The sequence below is a fragment of the Prenolepis imparis genome, unplaced genomic scaffold (genome assembly GCF_030444845.1).
Source record: "Prenolepis imparis isolate NDT839.2.m4 unplaced genomic scaffold, iyPreImpa1.0 SCAF_9, whole genome shotgun sequence".
NCBI lineage: Eukaryota > Metazoa > Arthropoda > Insecta > Hymenoptera > Formicidae > Prenolepis > Prenolepis imparis.
The window spans coordinates 6,427,072-6,450,879 of NW_028141167.1; the positions used below are offsets into that span (position 1 = coordinate 6,427,072).

Consider the following 23,808-nt stretch of genomic DNA (forward strand, 5'->3'; position numbering starts at 1 on the left):
TCGTATCGATAACAATTCGTTTCATTATTACAGACTATAAGGCTTTATCTCGTTATAGTGAGCATAAGTATAAAATAATTTTACATTTTTTTCGCCGTACGAAAAAAAGGCAATAGCACGATGTAGGACGGTTCTCTCAATTCGTAATTATCCTGTTCAACGCAGCGTATGACGAGAGATTCGGTTCGACAAAAGATTCGCGCATCTTTCCGCACTTTAGGCCGAAAATTAAATATTCGTAAGCGATTAAAGATTATGAAAATTTCAATAAATTTAAACTTCAATGTCATAAACACGCAAAAATAATTTCTACATTTGCTTGTAACAATTCGTAGAATTATTACGACTGATATAAAATTTATTTTTTCATCCTAATAACAGTCAGAGACGAAACTCGTCAAAGTTATACCAGTCTCAATCTCTTTAAACAGATCCAGTACATATAAGCGCAATAATCGTGCCTATAATAATAAGACATCATCGAACAAATGTCAGATGAGATCTAGCGGACAGAAAAATTGCAGGTGAAGCACATCCTTATCATCTCTTCATTGCACTTTAACAAATATTTATTGCACTTAAATACTTGTTCCAAAATCATGAGACGGATCGATGAAACGAATCAATTGTGCGTAATATCGAGTCGAAATTGTCTCGACGCTGTCATGTATATGAGCTCGCGCGTTTACTTTTTGTACCTGTAGTATTAACTTTGCATTAACGCTGCATACACGTGCAGCGTTGCTAAGTATAAATATCCGTCCGATGTAAAAACGAGAAAACATGTTTACAATTTTATAACAAGAGCATATAAATAAGACTAGATTTATCGAGAGATTAGACGATTCGCTTAGAAAAATATGACGTGGCGACGGTATCGTTGCAAGTCTCATTTTCGTTCGATACCATCCCAAATGCAGTCCGATATTAGTCTAAAACACGAATTATCTCCGCGTATTTCCGGTTCCAAGATATGGCGAGCACAAAATTTCACTCTTTGGTTAATCCGTTCTCTATCGCGGACATATGCGGATATATATTCTAGACCGGAAGATATACATATATATACATATATATATAAATAATCCAGTCTCTCTCATCTTTGGCACAAAGCTGTGATCCAATTTGCCCTATCTTTGTGACGCACATCATGACACGATACTCTATTGTGATTAAATTTACTTTCATCATTTACTTTTATTATAAATAACGTGCGACTATAACATGCAACATCTTCGCTTTCTCTATTGCACGCGCATAATCGAATATTTTTTATCACTTTAAAATTTTAAAAATATATTATTATATAATAACATATATACGATTAAATAGTTAATTTTCCAATTTTAAATAAAAAAAAGTCGAAAAATTATTTTCATAATTATTAAACATAATTTCTCTCTTTTCCAATATTTTAAAAGATGCAATATATACTACAAAGTTATCTACAGGTTCACACAACTGTGAAAGATATTTTAATAATAATTGATAATTTTTGTTTTCAAAAATATAGATTTAAAGGATGATTAGGAAGAGAATCTTTTTAATTTTACGTTTATATATAGCTTGAAAAAGATTTCCATAAAAAAATAAAAGCAGAAAAGATTCAATAATAAAAAAGTAACGTCGTACCATGTCATGACTTCCGTTCATCGACGCGTTGCGAATTTCAAGTCTCACGTGAGGGGCAGAGTCTGATGATCCTCCACGAAGCTGTTGGGCACATCCAGCAGATTGTCGCGAGGAAGCGGAGAGTGAACGAGAGCGGCGTCCCCGTCGACGTCAAGGTCGGTCGCATCACCGTTTATCGCGGCACCGCCGCCGGCGCCGTTGCTGCCGCTCAGTTCGCGCACATTACCTGGCAAATAGTCTTTCCAGCTTCTGAACAGATATCTGGTAAACTTCCTGAGCTGCCGGAATTTGCAGTACGTGGCACCCTCCGCGGATTCTAGCTGCTGCGTCTGAATGAGAAAACCCTTCTCCTTGAAGGTCTGCTCCAGCTTCTCGCGCTGGAGGGACTTCTTGGTCTTTCTTTTTCGTCGTCCGTCGTCCTGGCCGGCTGAGCTTCTCTGGCACGTTATGGGGGATTGGATCCTCTCGCCGGCGGCGCTGAGGAAGGCTCCGGCGGCGGAGGTCGCCCCAGACTGACCCGCCGGTTGCTGAAGAGCCTCCCTGGGAAAAAACTCGTAACCGCGCATACTCTTATCGCCAGTGCCGCTGTAATAGCGGAAATTGCCGCCGGAGTCCACGGAGAGACTCTTCTTCTCCTGCAGACTAGGCTTGGCGCCGCCGGTGAATTTAAACTTGCATATACTGACTTCCGTGGCCGGATTATTGTTGTTTTCGGTCGGTATCGGTGGTATAAATATGGCGGAGCGCTTCCGCTTTGTCGGCTGACTCTGCGGTTGACTTAGAGGAGCGTTCCTCTTCGGTCTGGGTGACGGCGGTGCGACGATCGACGTCGGCGTCGTCTGAGAAGCGGACGGTGTCGACGCTTGAGGTACGCTCTTCGTCTCTATCATCGAATATATCGACTTGGGCACGATTTTCTGCTCCCTCGGTGGTTGATCCGTCGTCGGCCGCGGCGAGCACTTGTCACCTTGGGCGACCTTCTGATAATACAACAATTGGGACTGCAAGGCCATCGGATGGATGAATACACCGGTGTTCGGCCAATACACGAAGCCAGAGTTGTGGCCGATCGTCGGATCGATCACGTTGTTATTATGATTAACGAGACTGTTGTTCGAACGATGGACCATCGACTCCGAGTAGTTGACCGGTTCCGATAAAAAAGCGCTTCCAAGACACTCCACCTCTTCACCGTCGCTGGACGTCTCGCTCTTCATTTGGCCGGACTCGTAAACATTTCCATGCTTCCGCAATAAGCGAATCTTCAACTGATTGAGATCTCTGATGCAGAGATTCAACGGCTCGTCCTGCTCCCGTGCGCTCTCAGACGACGTGACAAAACTGCGACGGCTCTCCTGTGTCAGTCGCTTCTCCAACAGACTGCTGATTCTGTTTTGCACGTCCGTCCTCTGAAAGGGCACGTGAGGCGACACGCGATCCTGAGAATCCTGTTTGTCTCGGGGCGACAGTCTTCTCTCCTCGTGACCGGGCGTACCCGGCAGTATGGTACCATAATTCTTATAAATCAAGTGGCAGATATCGGCTTTCTTCGGCTTTCGGCCGCGTCTAGGCTTGCTATTGTCGAGAGTGATCTCGCCCATGTAGGGAAGATCGGAATACTTCATCGGCGGCCTGCTGGACGTCTGCGACTGCGTCTGCTGAGTGTGATTATGAGGATATGGTGCGTTGGAGTAGACCTGCGAGGACGTGGACGTGATGACGGATCTCCTGGTACTGGTAACTTGATTGTCACGGCCAGGAGTAGTCGGACATTGAGACAACGACGCGACGTGTGGACAGAGCTCCTGCTGCATCGCCGCGATCCGCTGCAGCCAGCCGTGGGTGTCCGCGATGGGACTCGGGGTAGACGTCGAGCTCGTCGGCGCCGGGCTGGGTGCCGCGGGTTCGATGACAGTTCGCGGCGGCGACGAATTCAGATTTTCCTGGGCCAACGACGCTTCGTAATGGTCCAAGTACTCCGGCGGTAGCGCCTGATGATGGAACTTGAGCTTCCATCGCGATTTTCTGCGACCACGGCTATAACATTTAGATGTATCGAGATTTTATAGTTTAATATATTCTCACATCCACGACGTAGATCGCCACGTGTATTCTGGAGGAATTGTTCATTTTAAAAAGTGGTTTCTGCTTTCAATAGCAAATTCTAAAAAAAATAGAGGAGTAAATATTTTTTAATGAGAAAGTTATTTATTGAAATCGGAAAAGTATTTTGAAAGTTGCTTTGAATAATTGTCCTACCGAGCAATATTATATATTCTAATATTATGTAGAAAGAAACGTATTTGAACCTGCGCTCTCACAGCAGTTATATCGTTTCTTCATTAACGCCGATGACTGCATTCCGGACCACACCTTAGTGCAGCGCTAGGCGCTTTATACTTCGCGATACGCCACCTTATGCGCAGAGAATGCATTTCGCGCTTCCTCTGCTCTAGCTCCGCTCTTGCTCGAGCCGTTTAATGAAATTCAATAATAACGGTGATCTCTCTCGCCGGCGCGTCTCGTTGACGTATATCCGCGAATCCTTTTTTCCGCTCGTTCGCGCGCGTCTCTTTAGAAGACTTGCTCGAACCAGTTTCCTGGCGCCTGTCTTTCTTGCGAACGACGCCAGCGATGATCGTTTAAAGCACTTTCCTGGCCACGAGCGGCCGGTTCTACGTTAAAGACGTCGTTAGTGACATGGCGAAGGAAAGATACGAGATAGCTGGAGCAGAGTCGTCGCCGCGGATCGCGCTACGTGACAATGTAAGCCGTCGCGAAACACGTTTCCCAAACGCAATATGAAATTTGTTCAGAAGAGCGGAAATATTTCATCCGTCGTCTATATATAAACGTATAAATATAATTAATTCGATATATTAATCTTATGATGATTGCAAGCAGATTTTATATCATTTTAATCAAACGCGATTATTTTCTCTAGCCTTAATTTTACTGATAAAATATTGTGCGCAAAAGAAATGAAGTTAAGAAAGAAAGAAAAATTAATATTATCACCTGGATCGTCCTCGGTTATTAGCATCTGGAACTAACATTGAATTTTCCTCCAGTCCTTGAATTTGATGATGACCGATTTGCTGCCCGTGCTTGTTGTCCACCGAACCCGCGGCGTTGATCGCGTCCACTTGCGGACTATTAAATCACAACAGATTTTTGTTCACGTTAAATTATTAGTTTATACTAAATTATTATTATAAAATTGCTATTATATAAATTATTATCGTCAAAGTATTATCAATTTTGCGCGAGAAGAGGCGTGAAACGTCAATAAAATTATAATATTTATACGATTTAGAGATAGAAAAATATCTCGTGCATTATTCAGTATGTGATTTGTCATCTGGAAAGTTAAAAAATATAATCGATGCATGTGTCATGCTAGACTCTCGAAAAGAAATTCACAACTCACCTCAACGTGCTCGCATCGCGACTTCGCTCTTCCTCCTCCTGGGGCTCTTGCTTGACGGCCATGTGGATCACGGGCGGTAAAGGACAGCGTAAATGCGACGAGTGATGCAAATGATGCTGCAGACCAGCGTCGTCGGTGAGACTACTGTCTATGCCAATAGACTGTGCACGCGGCACGACTTCCTCAGTCTGCATAGTGCCCCCTGAAAATTCAAACATGCGGGCTGCTGTTAGAATTTATCCCATTTCGCACAACTACATTCAGCCAATACTCGTTTTAGATTTAAAACGAGAAAGTCCCACATGCGAAAATGTAATTTTCTCATGTATGGCTTAGCGAACAGTTTATGAAACTTGCCGGTTTTAAGTATACTCGATTTCAAAAGCTTATCTCGAATGTTGAAATTTCTAAGACATTGAGTCGGCTTCGATTTTCGCAGGATGTCGATAGCGTATGTTGTAAAGAAATATTTAATTAAAAAAAAAATTATGTTCTTCGTCTCCTGCATCTCGCATACATTATATATTAATATTTCGAAAATTATCATCGTTATAGATTGACACAAATTTTAAAAGCGACGTTTCCAAACCGAGTTCTCAACTTCATTAATTATTAATGAAGTCGTAACACATTCGGTTGTTCTCTTAATTTTGACAGAACGAAAAAAAAAAAAGAAAAACGAGATCGGAAGTAGCCGCCGTGCGAGCAGCTTCCACTTTCTTATTTCGGCATGCGAGAACCACGTGAAAGGTTGTGCGTAGGCCGGCGATCCAAGCCGGAGATCGTTGCCGGTGTGTTGCGAATTGCGGAATATTCATAACCATACTGTATTAATGAGCGTTGGATTAATGCCGTGTGCGGCGCGCGGCGAATTGCGTGTTGCATAGATTTGACGGGCGTGAGAAATGACGTAGGGACTAAACAAATGCTTCACGTAGAAATGGATAAACCGATAAAGCCGCGTGATATAGCCGTCGTTGCACCATCGAGAGCGAATCGCGTGGGCGAACCGCGTGTTCGTTCAAGGCTTCGAAATCGCACAATAGCAAGCCGCAAACGTTTACGAAGCGAGAAAGATTCGCTTTAGAACACCTCGTGAAGCGGCTCGTCTCATTCGACAAACACCTGTTGCACCTCGTTGAATAATTCATCAATTCAAATTCTGAAATTTGCTGTATCGTCATAATAATTTTTATCATCATAATGGTAATTTGCAATAATTGGAACACGACATCATTCGCATAGCGGATATTTCCAAGATTCTCACGGCTACTTACGATTTTGCTGCATTATTTATAATTTAGATATAAAAAGACAGTATATTACATATAAAAAAATCTTAAATGTTAAATCGGAAATTATATTTTATACATCACAATTTGTTACTAAATAATATATATATATATATGTCAAGAATTATTTAAATCTAATATATACATATATAAAATTCTATATATATCTTATATAACTTTAATAACAACAATGTGAAAATTCAGAGGTCAACGAAGCAAAGATGTCAAAGCCGGCATGTCGATGTCGGTACGCATGAAACAAATTAAAGAAGAAAACGCGAAGAAGATGAAGAAGTGTATTATACATACTGCGACTTCGCAGCACATCGTCGGATAAAAATATGCCCGTGCATAAATAGAACACACACTCCGGTACAGTACACTCAACACCCGCAATTTCTGAGCCATACTTGGTCTTAATTAATCAAGTTTCATGTTTCGCGATAATCCAACTCTATGTAGTGCCAGTTTGTCACTGATGCAGTTTACAATTTATTTTAAAATGAATATAGACTTAAGCTCTCTTACGTCTCAGAAACAATCGCAATCATTACGAACTTTCCATATTTGCATAAGGATAAATGTCAAGTCGATTGTATACATTTCAAAATAATTGCGGAAGTAACTTTTAGCGAAAGTTTAAATCCATCACTTAAATGTGACATATAAGATCAAAGAAGAAGATAATCTTTTACGTGCAGATTAGCGAATATTAATTAAAGACATGATCGAATTGCGACTTGGATCTTATATTTACTGGAATTAAAACATTCACAATAAGTAATGTAAAAATTTATTAAAAAAGATATCTAGATCTCTAGATCTGTAAAAATCAAGCTGTGAAATTCCTGTAATTTTAAAGGCCTTAAACAAAATTAAACAAAATTTAATTTAATTAAATGAAAATTAATTAAATTTAATTAATTTAATTTAATTTAATTTAATTAGTTTTAATTTTAAAATTAATTTTTGAAAAATTAATTTTAAGTACTGTTTCAAAAATTCTAAGATTCTCAAACTGTACGTTTTAAATTCTAAGAGAGAAGAGAGAGATTCTCTCTCTCTAAGGATCTTATATTTCCAAATTCTAAATTGTAAATTATGAAGATTTTATAGTGGGTTTAAGTTGCAAAATTATAAAACTCTGAAGAAATCTCTGAAGTTTTCTAATTTTTTAAATATTGCGACTCAAATCTTTAATGGCTTTCGAAATACAAAAAGTTCCGCATAAACGAGCGCCAAAAGGAAAGACCAGCGGAAGGTATTAATATCGATATGTGAGGGAGGTGGCTCGTTTTCATTGAAGACCAGTTATAGAATGATGCAGGCGAACGCGTAACTACAATTTATTTTTTGGTTATTTTTAGCGGTTGGCGTACAGCCACTATTTTCGGTTCTCTCAAATTTCTCACTCCATATTTAGGATTATGGCTGATGGTATCGTGCCGCACTTTTGCTTTTGATTGCTGAAGCGCATTCGTCGTGCACGCTTGTATATAATCACATAGCAGCTTCGAATGTATTATCCAGAATTAATTAGTTTAAAATGTCGGCCAAAAAAGGCAATTTTCTTTTCAGAAAAACTTGTAGATACAAGTCATTTATAAAAGATATCTCTGTCATATTCTCCCCATTTACAATATTCGTGATAAAGATACGAAAGAATTTGTATATTCTCTCAATAAAAATGATTATTATTATTTTTCTCATCTTTCCGGTAATATTGCATCAAAGTATAGTATTCACACAGGTAACAAGTGGACGAATTAGAACGCATATTTGTTTCGCGGGAAAGCATGTGCTCTCGTGTTCTATTGGCAGAGGCGCAACTAGGTTAAAAACGGAAAGTCAGTCGCGATACTCGAGAATGTGTCAAGGTGATGTAATGGCTAAAAAAAAAATTTTTCTTTTGGAGAAAAAATTCTTTTACGAGGAAAGATAAATATGCCGAAATATTCTCGATCTCATTATTTATCATTAATAAATTTTATTAATGATTTGCTCATACATAAACGCATAATCACCTAAATCGATTCGCTTATGTATTACATGTGCATCAATGGACCATGATCCACTAGCCTGATTATATGATTTACCGCTATAGATCCGTAATTACATATAAACATCCGCGCGACAGTGTCCCACGTGGATAACAGCTGATCTATCGTGAAATTATTCGTAAAAGATTTTCCGATCGGAGCAATTTTATTTCTTATTATTCGTGTCTTTTTACGAGAGATCATAGATTTTCCGACAACTCGCGAGCAAACGCAAAGACGATTTTAATTAATCGAAATTATCGCGCCTCTGAAAGCTTTATAATTAGAGAAGCTATCACACAACAAAAAAAATCATGATTGTACCTAAAGTGACATGATATTGTTATTGAAAATTCGAGATTGATCACTGATCGTTTACCTGTGACGGGAAAGGTGCTTTCCGGCAACATGAACGTATTCTCGACGAGTTTTCTTCCTGGGAGAGAGAGAAAAGCACGCGTTCGGCGATCCTTACCGCGTCTTCTACTTCAAACTTCGATTTTCGCGCACGATCGATTCACCATCAAACCGGATGATACGACGATCATCGTCGAGCACACAATCACAAGACCTCGATCAATTACTTTCGCTCGATCGACCCGTTCAATGATTCGCGATCGCCCACGCGATCGATTCTTCTCGCGTGGTCTCTTGGCAAACGTATCGAGAGATACTTCAATTGAAATCGAAGATAGAAAAAGAGGAGAAGGAGGATGGAGAAATGCCGAGCACGTGGATGAACTCTTTCTCCCAGATGAAAAGAGGAACTCGAGAGAACTTTGCGAGGAAAATGAGAAGGCGGCAAGTAAATAAAGAAAAAGAGGAGAGGCAGAGAGGGAGAGAAAATGGGACTGATAGAACGAAGTGAAGCGTTTTGAGGCACTTTTGGCACTGTTACGAGCGAGAGTAAAGTGGACAAGAGCGACAACTCCACCGAGAGCGACGTCTATACCTCCGTCGAGGGAACCGGGGGGAAAACGTCGACGACGACGACGAAGAAGACGACAACGACCAGGCTTCCACAACAGGAGCAAGCGGAGGCGCGGGCGTGTATATTCTCGATTTGGGCGGATGGAAATCTGAGATTGCTCCATATTGGGCTATGCGTCGCTGCTACGGAGGTGCTCTGTAATAGCAGAGCTCGACTTCTTCCCTCTCTTTTTCGTCCTCTCGTTCTCTTCTTCCTTCTCTCTTCTTCTATATACTATACACTTCTTCTTCATCTCCCTCTTTCGTATTTCTGCTCGCTTCGACGATCGCGCATATGTTTGTACGTGCATACATATATATATATATATATATATATATATATATATATATATATATATATATATATATACGTGTCTCTTCTATCTTTTTCACTCCATTTTCCTCTCTCTCCTTCTCTCCTTTCCCTCTCTCGATCTACCATGGCACTCTGTATATGATGCGACCAACGAGGGTATATTTAACCCCGCGAACCACCAACGAGGAATCGAGCCGCGCGCGCAAGCCACTTCTCGTACTTGGTCCTCCTCTTCTTCTTCTTCTTCTTCTTCTCCGATGCTTGTTACATCCCGCGACTACTTGCGAAACGAGTTAAACCTCTTTCACTGTTTCGCAGATTTATTTTTCCGTTTGATTAATGGATTTGAGAAATTATGATATACAAAAGAAGGAGCGCGATCAAACGAATTGTTCAATTTAATTAAAAGCTTTTTATTTTTGGAGCACACTTCGGCTGACGGACTTTTTTCTACAGCTCGAATAAATTAAATTTCACTTAAAGTTACATTTATGATTATGTAACCATAAATGACAGCGCGCACCTGTCAAACATTTTGAGACATCGAGTCTGAATCTAAGATTCTTCCACGCTATCATTTTTTTTCTCTCCCCTATAATCTTATTCTTAAAGTAAGGGATCTATAAGATATTGAGAACTGTATAACGCGTAATACTAAAAGAGAACGTTACGCATACCTCGGAATACGCTGTCCTTTTGATTTCTAAAAAAAGACGATGAAATAAACGACTCCATTAACTGACGCGTATCCGAAAGAAATCGTTCCGGGGAACTTCGCGATTCAATCGAACCCTGTGTGCGTGTATTCCGGATAACAGAGCCGTCTACCCGGCAGAGTCGAATATACATCGACGAGTATACTAACATTCACATAACCGGCCGCACATCAGCAGACCGCAATAAGTACGCTAACGAAGAGACAGCGTAATCCGGCATAACGCGCTATCTCTCGAGTTAATGAGCCTTGAAGGCTGCTCCTCCGTCGGAGAAGGAGGCTTCAGGTTTCCCACAGTGGCGAACCGGATGACGGAGACGAGTCCATCTCTGCGTAATGTACGCAATTTATCGCGCCTGCGTTACACAAAGTGGCGAACGCGCATTTCCGTTGGATTATTGCAACATATATAAATATACATATAAGCGTGTACGCATTTCCATTTAACGCGACTCGGAAAAAAAAATGGATTACAGTCCAACGGGGACTGACAGTGTTCAGCGACCTGGAAAGGTACGGACTGAATTAATGAGATTACTGAAAAAAAATCGAGTAAAAGTTATACGATACGGAGCTACGGCTCACTTTTCCGAAACTGTTTACACTTCTCTCTCCCCTTATCGCTTATGCCTTCATATAAATGCCTTAAAAAATTATAATTAATTCCAGAATATAAAAGCATGGAATATCTCGCTTTTTTCGTGTTGAAATTAAATGCCATATTCCTTGATTAATTTCAAATAGAACGGTGAAGAAGAATCTTTTAAATATGAGATAATTTTTAATAACAATATTTTCGCGCTTTTTCGAATAAAGAAAAATTATGCGAGAAAAGCTATATATCATAAATGAAAAATGATACGCTGTACTCGTAGTATACAGCTTTTTTGAAAAATGACTTCCGCGCAGTAGAGGGACTTGCGAAAAATATTATTTCAAGAAGACTGTCAAGTGTCTCCTTGAAGAATACCTTCCTCCTCTCGTTGTTGCATTTGATTAACGAATGGTCGGGAGATTATCATTTATTTACAATGTTATATTGTTCCGAGAATCAAGCTATTGAAAATGTCACATATTGTGCTGTAAAAACGACATGGTGTCAGCGAGCACGTGCGGCCCGATCGCCGAGGATTTAAAACGCCATTCTGCAAACGTGCCGGATTAAAGCGCAGAGCTGTGCGGAACGCGGAGTTGAAAGTAGTTGTTGACATATCGTAGCCAGGTATTGGAACACGTCAGGCAAGTAGGCGGGTTGGTTTAACCTATACGGGATATAATATGCGCCTCCGCAAGAGATGTGGACGCGTAAAATATCAACGCACATCACGTCTACCGCGAGGAGAATATATACCTTGGCACAATGGGCGATATTGTTCATCGTCGACTCCGACTTGTCGACTATTTGTTACTTGGAACTTAACATTTGTATATCGCCTTTTAATTATCAACAATGCAAATGCCAGTCGCCAGTGTGCATCTTGCGTAAGACGCGGCCTAGATACGACTCACAATCAGACATATATTCTATCGTATTTCTGAACGTATACGAGCGGAAGTACGCTTCGACGACGCTGACGAAACTGCGCGTGTGGGTGACAATTTTGGCGTTGACGATTAGTTACCATAGACATCGACATCGGGGACAAGCTTCATCGGTTCTCGATAGACCGTAACGAAATGCGAGAGACATTCTCGTCTCAGACGTCGGTGCAAGCGTGGAGAAAACGCGTTTGTTTATCTCGGGAATAAGTAATGAAGGCAGTTTAGTCCTTGACGCTTAATTGCAAAAATATAAACCCTACTCGTTGATTATTACTGCGACGGTAAAATCAACAACGTTCTCGATCGAGAGCGAATTTATTAATAGGGCTTTAACAAGTTCGAGGAAAGAAGTGTTGTTGAAGCAAGTGATCGTAATTTGATCGAACACTCGGAGACTCCGGAATAAGGAGACGATAATGACTTTCCCAATTTATCCCGAACTTTGTGCACGAGTTCGAAATTCATCTTTGAGTAATCATCGTCGTTAACATCGTTGCTTTTATAGGGTCGTTAATCACTGTCGTTGCCCATAGTAGGCGATAAATAATTACAAAATATGCAGCTCGCTCTCGCGAGAGCATAATGCGAGAGCCCTGACATATGTGAGAGCCCTCGACGAAACGTATGTATGTACGTTGCTCAGCTTTCGAAATGTGACGCGAGGTAAATATGATTCAGCTAAAAACTTAGAACTTAGTGCAGTCTTGTGTAGTATGTGGAGAAGAGAAAACGAGAAAGAGATTTCTCGAAGCGATGATGGGCCACCTTACAGCTAGTCCAATTGGATCGCCCACGCGATAAAAATCTGAAAGGAATATATAAGGCTACCCACTAATACCGTTAAATTGCCCGGTGCGCCTTTTACGAATTATTCAATTATACATCTCTCTTAATTTGGCAATGACGCAATTCATAAGCACCTCCGTAGGCGTTTTTCATCGAGAAAGGCATAGCGCGTTAAGTCCATTCCCAAACATCTTTTGCTCATTTAACTGCAGCTCACATTGATTAAAAACAAATGTAAAGTCATTCAGTGTTAGTTATTCAGAAGTTAGTTATTATATAAGTAAGTTGCTACATTTAATGTATCTGTAGATACATTACTGACCAATGCAATATTGAAAAATATTGCCGAACATTAGCTTAATAATTCATTAATCGCTATTAGACTGCATAATGTATGCACATATATTTTTCCAAGACAGAGATAAGATTTTTCATTTATTAAAATCAAAAATAAAATAAAACAGTGTGTTATACATATTAAACATTATATCTCTAAATTTAGTTGTATTGCAATTTTCATAAAATTGCTGTGTGTAGAAAACACACACTTAATAATCAAATCATTTTTAATTTAAAATCTTTAGCTACAAAAATGTGCAATATTTTAAGTATATATTTATTAATTCTCGAAAAAATAAACTGTGTCATCGACATTTTCGCTAAATCCTCTCTGAATCGACTGATTGAATCAATAGAAATTGATTAAAAAAACAAAGACTATCTGGAATGGTTCTGGGACATGCTGCATAAATTTAAATTTTCTATGACATTCCCAGCAATAGTGTTTCGTAATAACGCAACAAGCGTAATCATAAATGAGCAAAAGAAATTCTTTCTCAGTGAGTTAAAGATGCTACGCAACTGCATGCATTTATAATGGAGAACGTGGCACCTTTCGCGCAATACATCCACATTTTTTTAGTTTTACAGATCTTAGGAACGAGTAAAAAAAAAAGAAAAATTGTTAATCGAGAGCGAATGGGTACCGATAACAATCCCGCCCGAAGAAATAGCCGCAAGAAATGATTCGATAAATACAAATCGTTCGGCAAGCGGGCACTTTGATTGGCCGGCCTGTTGTAAAACTGTTCTTGGCTAATGCGTTCTGATGTGCGAAAACGACCGCCGTGCTTTGGAGAACGAATGGAGAATGTTCGCCCACTATTCCCTACCCTTTCTACTATCGCCATCGCTACAGCATCCATCGATCGTGATTGGCAGTGCACTTGTAAGATGTGGACATTCTTCTATCTTATTACGCAATGTTACCTAGCTAAATAATTCAATTCGTAGCTGAAGAATGTTTGACAGAAGAAATGTCCCATTTCGCGCGCCATAAGTCGAATAAGTATTCACTTTCAAAAAATTTTAATTCATCAATATATTTAGATTAAAATGCTGCGACTTATCAATGAGTATCGCGAAAATATAAATAAATATTATTAACGTTATATAAATGTCATATAAATAGATAAAAATGTTACGTTGATGAAGAAGATGCTAGAAATGATATATTTGTATTCAAAAACAATTTATTATATAAAGATATCTTTGTAAAACTAATTTTTATAATTATATATGCATTTCCACGTTATTTATTAATTTTCTATATAATATATAAAATAATATATTCCCCCCTTTCATACATATATATTTAAATATCATTCTATAAATAAATTGTCTACTCATTATTATTTCGTAAGGCGATTTAATCGTGTGCATCTACGATTAATCGCTCACGTGATTGCACTTGCAAGTAATGTACCATGATCAAGATTGGCAGTTGTATACCAATGTGAAAATTCTCCCACTCGATGACGAAGCTCTCCTCCCCTTCGTTTTCTCGCGTGCGTGACGATTCCCCTTCTTTCTCTCGAACGGATCTGCACCGATCGCTCGAGATCGACCACAAAACCCTCCTCCAATTGCCATATCCGTTAATTCGAGAAAATATGGCTGTTCGGATCGTTAGCCGACTCGATCATGGCTACCGCGCTGCAACGACTGATGAACGCGATCTCGATCAATCATCCTATCGGTGTTCAATTAATTCTGTCAAACGAACAAAAGAATCTCTCGACGGAGAGCATACGTTCGATAAAAATATCATTTCTTGTCGATCATCGCTCAAGTCATTAGCCAATTATTATTATTATACTAGGCTGCATATCGTCTGTGTATCGGCCAACTGACGCGTAACAAATTACAGGCAAGCTCGCGCGCTAGATTTTATATTTAGGATGGTACCATAGGATGTAACTCTAGAACTACTGAATTAGGCTAGAACGAAAATACTTTGCACCCACGCCGATGACGCTCTCTCTCTCCAGGGTCTCCGTGTTTTATATATTTATTTATTGCCAAATTTTTTCTCTCATCCGCGCCTTAGCTTTCGCACTCGCGACGGAAGCGTTACATAAGAAAAGCCAGAGATTCAAGCCGTTTGTTTGCACGAGGACTTGGAGAGTGTGTACAATACCCTGTGTTATCGTTACATCAAATAATTGCAAAGAAGGATTCTAAGTTCGGACCGTTTTACAAAGCGCAAACCTGGAAATTCGTCCAAATATAAAAAGAGAGAGAGATTGATGACTCGCCAACGTAATTACGAACTCCGCGTCCCTGCAAGACGCCTACCCTGACGATAAGCAAATAAGCTCGGCACTCTTAATTAAAAATGATGAAGCGGGGGCTTAAAGACAAGCGCACCGATGTCATCGATCATCGGATCTGTAAACGACTTTCGACGCTCTCGTCGTAGTATCTCATTATTTTGTACCCGAAGCGCGAGACGAGCTCGCTCATCGGGAAGAACGGTCGCAATTAGCGACGATATTGCAGACAAGAGGAGAGAATCGGCCGTACATCATTAATCAAAACAAGAGGCAGAAACAATCTGGACGCGGATAACCGTCGCGAACGCTTACCAAATTATTAACCAAATTATTATCAATCAATCGCTTGCGCAAAATCGCGCGGATCAATTAACGCATCGCGGGCGGATCTCGATATATATGGCGGTACCGATGATCGCCGGGATTGATAAAATAATTGTTACGATTATACGATCGGGGGGTTTTTTCTCTCCTGCGCGAAGCCGCCATTAAATCGGCCGAAACGACGTTTTACGTAATCGCGAGGCGAGTCGACTTACGGGCGTTCTCTCTCTCGATGAGACATTGGGAAAGATACGAAATCCCTCTCCCGATTCCCGATTCGACGGCGACCAACTGATTTTTTTTTCCCCTTCGCGATGACTAATGAGTCGACGTAACATGCTCGCCCACCCGCAGTCGATATACTGTCTTTCGATTTTTCAAGTCACATATCGTGAAAGATATCGAATGACACACTCTTGGATCTCAAACGTCAATATTTTCATGCCATAAAAATAAAAAATTTTTATTAATTAAGTATACCATTGTAAAATAAATCATTGTTAAAAGATATCGTTTCATGTGAAACACAATTATCTAAAGTCTAAAGTATTCTGCTGATATATTTATATATATATATATCACACTATATATATTTCAAAATTGTAAATTTTAATTAAAACATATTGCACCGATCAATTTTCAGGATTTATGCAAAGCGCGATAAAATGAATTTCCGTGCATATTAATTCGATAATATAAAATTACATTTCGGGTGCCTGTATTCTACTTGGCTCAAAACGTTTTCTATGGAACTGTCGGGATATGACGAAATCGCGGGCGTTGTCTCACGCCAATGCGCGAACTTGCTTATTCTATTTCCAAGTTGACCACACCTGTTTTAGCTTTATTTTCGGGAGCTTCGAGCTCCCAAAGAACATACGTATATTCTGATCACGTAGAGATGTAACGAGATGCCGCTGCGTTCACGAAGTGAGGGATCAATCTCGCGTTGTTATTTTTCAATTCAAGAAAATTATTGATTCAGATGTTCAAAACATTAAAAAATATTTAAAGAAAAGAAAACAGAGAGAGAGAGAGAGAGAGAGATGAAACAGAAAAAGAATATATAAAATATACATATTTATAAAAAATACATTTTCTTTTAAGACATCACTTTTTGAGCTAATTGTTTTGTCGACTCGAAGTCGATCATGCCTATATATGTATAAAATTGTATACAGTGCGTATTTTTATTTAATGAGATTGTGTGTGAAATAATGAAGACAATAATAGTTTCTTCCCTTAATGCCGTTGATTATTTTCTCATTATTAATATATTCCAGTTCTTTTATCGATTATTCCGTTGTTATTTTTTATTAATTCAAAAACTCACATCAGATTCGAAAAAGTTTATCTACTTTAGACATAATTCCCTTTCACATATTATTTATATTTATATATTCTTATTTATATATTAATTTTCTATGGATATTTTTATGATTTTTCCTATAATGTTGAAATATTTTCTTAATTTTATTGTTACACTGCCTCATTTGCAAGCTCGTTTTCGATACTCGCCGTCTTCGACAGATTACAGAGCGCTAGTGGCGGGATTACACTTGGACAGTGGAGAAGAACGAATTGATACGAGTGGTCGAGCCTGTTGCTAGTCCATATACGGATCAGAGTGCTAAAATGAATTACCCGAGCCGATACGAGACCCGCCTTCAAAGACACTGGATGAACTGGTCCCATTGAAAGGAAGCCATTTCTCGTTCTGCCTCGCTCTGGTCTCTCGTTTCTTTTTACGCGTTCATTCATCACAGACGTTAGGTGAAGTCGAATACACACACACACATTCTCTTTCTTTCTTCAAAACTTTAAGAAATCTTGTAATTAAATAAAGCGTATTTGTTAACTTAGTCCCACATTAAAAAATTAAAGCATTAGATTGTCCAGCAAGTTTATAATTTTAATAGATAGCATTAGAACATAATTAATATAAAGTATAATGCACGACTCGCTGTACAAATTCAATGAAAATGTATCGTTTTTAAAAAGAAATAGCGACAAAGAGATTGGAATATGGATTAGGTCATCATTAAGAGAAATAACGAACCGCGATAATTTTTTTTTGTTACGCTTAAGCCACACGACTTTCTCCTCTTTCTGTTAAAAATTTAAACAGACATTTAATTTTCTTTCTCTCCCACAATTTCTTAACTTCAGGCCAACATATCGATATGTATCTTTCCTCTGATCTTCTCCAGCACGTACGTTATCTCGAAATAAGTTACTTTTCTGAACAAGCAAATCCGAACAGCGAAATATAGCAACAATTTTCCTTATCTGCGCGATGCAGTGCTCGCGAGAATTTTTATCCCTCAGATTTATGATGAATGTAAGTCTCGACGATCGGTTGGACATCCGATCAAACAAACGATCGAACGATCCCTCGATCGAAGTCGAGAGTTTTGCAAACGGGATTTATTTAAGTTCGAGCATTACTCTCCATCTTATAAACCGAAGCGAGAAAGAGGGTAAAAGGGAAGGAAGAAATGAATCATAAACTGTAAATTGCGCCGATTTCCTGTACCGCATGATCGAGAAATCGACGCGGCAAATCGCCCATAATTCCACCCACGTGCCTATGTCGCGCACGAGCTATTCATCAAACCGATCCGGTACTTACGTCTCGTCCAACGACCAGTCTCGGTTGAGATAAACGTAGAAGACGAACCGATATGAATACCTGCGTTATGTGCCGGGCGATTATAAGCAGCCCTTACTCCATATAAAGACGCGCCTTCAAGCGAAGAGTAACGACCGAACGGATCGAGATTCGATATAAAGTCGAACCTGCGATCGAGTATTTATGCTCTATACGTTTCGCGTGGTGCGCCGCGGTATATCTTTGCCATCGCGCGAGAAGAAAGACCACAATGATCTTTTCTGCCGTATCGATCGCCGCCCGATTTAATGGAGAACGCGATTTACGCCGGAGTTCTGAGCGCGATGGAAGAGAAAATACAATTATAAAGCAGATCTCTATAGGCTAAAGTATTAGATCGTTATTGCACATTTTTTACTAAAAATATTCTATTCTATAAAAGTATATATATGCCTTAAAAAATTGAAATTAAAAATAATTTTATAAAACAAATACTTAAAAAATGTTAAGTATTTGTTTTAAAAATACAAACGGAAGAGAGTCAAGAACAATCAATGGAGCAGCTGATTGCGAGCTACGATAGATCTTGGACCAATTGTCCGATCGTGTCGAATCTTTATAAAGGCCGGCTCATTGTTCTCGCCGAACATATCGTAAGGCGGGATAGGATAAAGTCGGAGAGATACGCGCATGGTCACGTTTGCGTGAAGCGATTACTTGAATGAAGTTCCCATTCATACGGCAAGGGACTATGCGCGCACACGCACACTATCATGTCATATCCAAGTGCCGCCGCAGCACGTGATCACCATTGTCAATCGCCGCGAGGATACTCGCTCTCGTGTGGCGGATGCTACCGCGTTTTATCCTCCGTCTTTTTGCACCGCTCGTCGCGTCGATCGGCCGCACTCTCGCGATACTAGACACACGCATTTCCAGGAACTGCGTGCACGCGACTGCTCTCATTCATCCGCTTTGCGAATCCAGAAGCGCATTCATCAAGCCACTTGTTCGTTATGAATTAATTAGACTGCGTTATATATAAGTATTTCAAATTTCTTAAATGTGTATCTTCTAGAAAGATTTTCAGTGACAGCTTTAATTTAATTTTTTTTTCTTTCTCTCTTTCTTTTATTTCCTGAGACGTCTAAAAATTATTATTATTATAATTCCGAATATTATACAATCGCAATAGATAGGAAGACACATACATTTAATATCATAAATATCTTGAAAATATATGAACTTACATCAATTTTGACGTATTCAAAATATATGCCTTGTGTCTCAATATTCGTGCAATTTTACTATTAGATGTATTATAAATAATTTATTATATTGCTTATGTGAGATATCTGTATGTACTATTTTATTCACATATAATCGATAAAATATTAATATTAAAATACTACGCGATTCCTATTATAAAAAAATCAATTAATTCTGTTCTATTGATCTATTACTGATTATTGATGTATGATTTTATAATCGAAAAGAATTTTCTTGGCGATTAGAGATTATTTTGTAATTCGTGAGAAATATGTATAACCGCAAGCAAAAAGCATCAATATAAAAACACAACAAATTTGTGCGCGACCAATATCTTTATATCTCGAAACATGCGGCTTATGATTCGCGCTTAATTAAGTACGCACTTTGTACATGCTCCTCCCGGTGTTAAAGTTCATAAATTAGCAGGTTCACTCGCGCGATCGCACGGGCAATCACGAGCGATCTGGTCTGATATATCAGCGCCAATTATCCCGCAGCTGTTCCTCCGTCTTGCTTTTGAAACACTGTACTTTCTAAAACGATCAATATTCGATCGTACATGCATGAGAATCGTGCGATTTATAGATTATTCCGCACACATTATACTCGTACATCGCGATACTGATTACTCTTTCTCATTAGCTCGTATTTATTCGTGGAACGCCTAAATTGATTGCAAAGATCATTCGATGTAACGTTGCATACGCCTTTAAATTGAGAGGAAATAAAAAATTCAGCAAAGGCCTTGCGTTTTCTCGTTTATAAAATTCACACTTTTTATGTCATTACTTTACTTTAATTATATTAAAATAAAATAAGATATCATCTGTATCATTTCTGAATTTCTCTATATCAGGTAGCCAAGAAAATACATGTAGTTCTGATAATAATAATAATAAGTTAAGATATACATATAAATATTTTATACTTATTAAAATTTTTAAACTTCTATATATATATTTTTCTTTCTCAAGTTACTTGATATTATGCATATAATGTCTTCATTACAGAACATTTTTATAGTGCAATGTATATAATGCAGTACAGTCTTTCGAGTCATTCAAGTACGTTCGTCCATTACGAAGTCAGGCTACATCAAACAACACTTTAGGCCTCATTATACCGGCATCCACTTGTCGTTTTGATCGTCGTAAATCTCCTGGCATTGCGATATCGTGTTGTTCGTATTTATATAATCTTTAGGGGACCGTCTATGCGTCGTAGAACGTAATCAGGACCGGCAATCAGCGCGCGCATCAACTTAAATAGCCTCGTTGCTCTCTTAAATACTTATGCACATGTGCGCGAGACCATAATTAATTCTCATTTATGTGCACGCTTCATCGTGTTCGGGGACCATCGTTTTAAGAAAGTTATCATAAATTATCTCGGTTCTCGAATGTGCCCTATATATGCCGTAAGTCGTAAAATTTTCTTCCATAAACCAATCACGTTTTCGTGAAACACAGAGCGACAGATAAAGGTGCAACAATAATCGCCCACCCATGCATGAAAATTAAAGTATATTTATGTTAATTCATGAAAGAATCACACGCACATATAAAATGCGTTATTTAGCACTGATCTGTCAGGAGAAGGGAAGTCGAATATCTGTCTTGAATCATATTCTAACAATTGTTAAATTTTGAATTAAATTAAAAATAGAAATTTAAATTAAATTAAGAACTGAAAATGTGTGAATGAATGAAAACAAAGCAGGTAAAGGCGAAATTATAAACTGAAGAGAAACTTCTCTCAGAGATTAATCTAACTTTTGTATCTCCAACAGCTTTTATATCTCCAATAGCTTTACATATTGATATGATTTTATCTTCGTGATAGTAAAGGAATTATCAACAAAATTGAAGGATGTTCTAATGCTTTGCAAAATGCTAAGACATTTTTACAGAATCTTACAAATTACGATAAATAAAGATGGAAGAAAAAAAGCATACAAAATACCATAAGACATTAATTGTCAACCGCAATGTACATACATCGCACTCATGGGTATGACTCGGTACGATCGAACGATCTTCACAATCTTCAATCGTAATCTTAATCTCAATCTTTAATTATAATCAGACACACGAGTCTTATGATTATTGTCACGTACGTAAGCACGACTCATATCGGATGTGCACCGGATTATTGTGCATTGATAGCAAAAAAAAGCGAACGATTTCGCCGGACACTACTTTTCTCCTCCTCGAAATGACTTCATCCGCGCTTCCAAGGACTTTGCCGGGAGGAAGAAGCAAAAACCAGGTAGTAATCGCGGAGAGGAATGCGCGGTAAGGTCGAAATAATAGTCGGCGCGCCGCGAAGACGACAAGAGCGGCGATGGTGCACGTTTAATGCGAATGTAACGTATGTAACTGAGCAGAGAGCCGGCCGATACTCCGCAAGGCGCAAGTGAATTCTCTCTCTCGAGGAGACGGAGGCGCGCGTTAAGAGATTATGCTAATGCCCCATGGTCGAGAGATCGCTATCCCCGATACTTAACCCAAAGACCTCATCGTCGGCTCCGAGACTGCAGTCTCGCGGCGAGTGGCGCGCGTTAAATTCCTGCGGGTTATTTCTGCGCGGTTATGAACGTCGCGCTCTTCGTCCCGCGGATGTTACGAAGGCCCCCGACGATTAATTGCGCCGTAGCGAGCGCGAGTTTCCATTTTCGAAGTGAATAAGCCCGATCTTGACCTTACTCGTCTCAACGATTATTTCTTTGTTAGGATACAGTCTGTCGTCGATTAGAGCGAGTGCATATGTACATGAGATAATCTATACATCGTGCATAGTAATAAAAATCATTAAGAATTTTTTCATTTAGAATGTATCTCCTGTTCTTCTCTCATCTTTATTACGGAGAAATGCAAAATATTGTTGTCAATATAAAACACATTGAGTAAATCGTTAAGTGTCCAAGATCTATACTTTGTATGTGTGTGTGTGGAAAGAGATAATGGAAGAGATAAAGAAAGCTATCGAATAGTTTCAATCATTTGCGATGTTTAATGATTTTGCTTTTAATTATCTTTGGCAAGAAAATAATCCAAAAAGTACTAATATTATAATTGTTCGATTAATTTCAAATATATACTTGATCTAAATAGATTTATAATTTAAACATTCATCAAATATATGAGATTTCTCGGACCTAGAATTTAAATTTTGATGTCTTTTTATCTGTACAAAAAATAAATTAGAAAAATATTAATTTTAATGTAATAATTTTTTCTTAAATCTTTTCTGTTCTGAGATACATTTAAATTTCATAAAAATAATTAATATTATCTTTTTTCAACAAGTTAATTTAAAAAATCTAAAAAGAGATAAATGTGAGAAAGATATTTATCATTTTTAATTATCGAATTTTCTCACTAATTACGGATTAATTACAAAGATGTTACATTGAAAATTTAAAACTTGAGACACGCGACAATTCTTTCTAATATTTTTTTCTGGATTGTCTTTTAATTTGTGAGATTATTTGCAAATTTTTTGATATCTTGTTTCGCGTTTTCTCGCACCTCGACACGATTAATGAACGGCGCGCTCGCATTAATTAAAAAACCGCCAATTAAGCAATTTTTCGAGATCCGAATTGTTTTTGCATAGCGTCAAACGATCACGACGCCCAACACGCCGATCGTAATGATCTTTTCCAGGGATCGTAAATTACAGCGGCCATTCTCATTCCGTTCGCGATTATGAGAGTACGAGCCAGAGATATGCGCCGGTCGATACTTATGCGTCCATTGTGAGTATTAGTCTTGATGACATAATAGCGTTTGCAGACTCGATCGAATTCTTGGCTCGATAATGACAAATGTCTTCATCGTTAGCTTATAAAACGGTCGATCCACGTATTTCGCGCTCTTTTCAGATACAGCAAAGTACATAACTCAAAATTCAAAATATGCACCCACCCACACAATTTATTTATCTCTTTTTTCAGTAATGTTCTAAAATAGTTCAATTATTTGTGTTAGATAATAATTTATAATAATATTCTTACGAGATTAATATATGTGCCTACATATGTGCAACGAATAATAATTTTAAAAATAATCTAAGTTCCAAGTAGATCTCTATATACGAACGATTGATAGAGCAGATTTAAAAGAGACACATTTTTTCGACATTTACTCGACACCGGAAACGATCGAATTTCGTGGAACGCAACATTATACAATCGAGATATGACTCATAATCAGTGATTTCAACGACTCGCTTCACCGCAATACAAGAAAGATAAAATTAAT

At 38.6% G+C, this 23,808-nt stretch overlaps 1 protein-coding gene across 3 annotated transcripts in view; it reads right to left on the reverse strand.

The window, feature by feature from the left end:
* LOC145941196 (uncharacterized) overlaps positions 1 to 23,808 on the reverse strand; it is a 24,469-nt gene continuing 661 nt past the window's right edge. The window contains exons 1-4 of one of the 3 annotated variants that reach the window (XM_083047144.1): positions 19,927 to 20,269; positions 5,063 to 5,264; positions 4,651 to 4,785; positions 1 to 3,669 (exon numbers count right to left, since the gene is read on the reverse strand). In XM_083047144.1, the coding sequence (XP_082903270.1) occupies positions 1,677 to 3,669; positions 4,651 to 4,785; positions 5,063 to 5,256 (2,322 nt within the window). In that variant the 5' untranslated portion in view covers positions 5,257 to 5,264; positions 19,927 to 20,269 and the 3' untranslated portion in view covers positions 1 to 1,676. Of the gene's footprint in view, positions 3,670 to 4,650; positions 4,786 to 5,062; positions 5,265 to 8,772; positions 9,629 to 19,926; positions 20,270 to 23,808 lie in introns of those variants that run through there. The other 2 variants (XM_083047142.1, XM_083047143.1) reach the window with 2 other exon arrangements.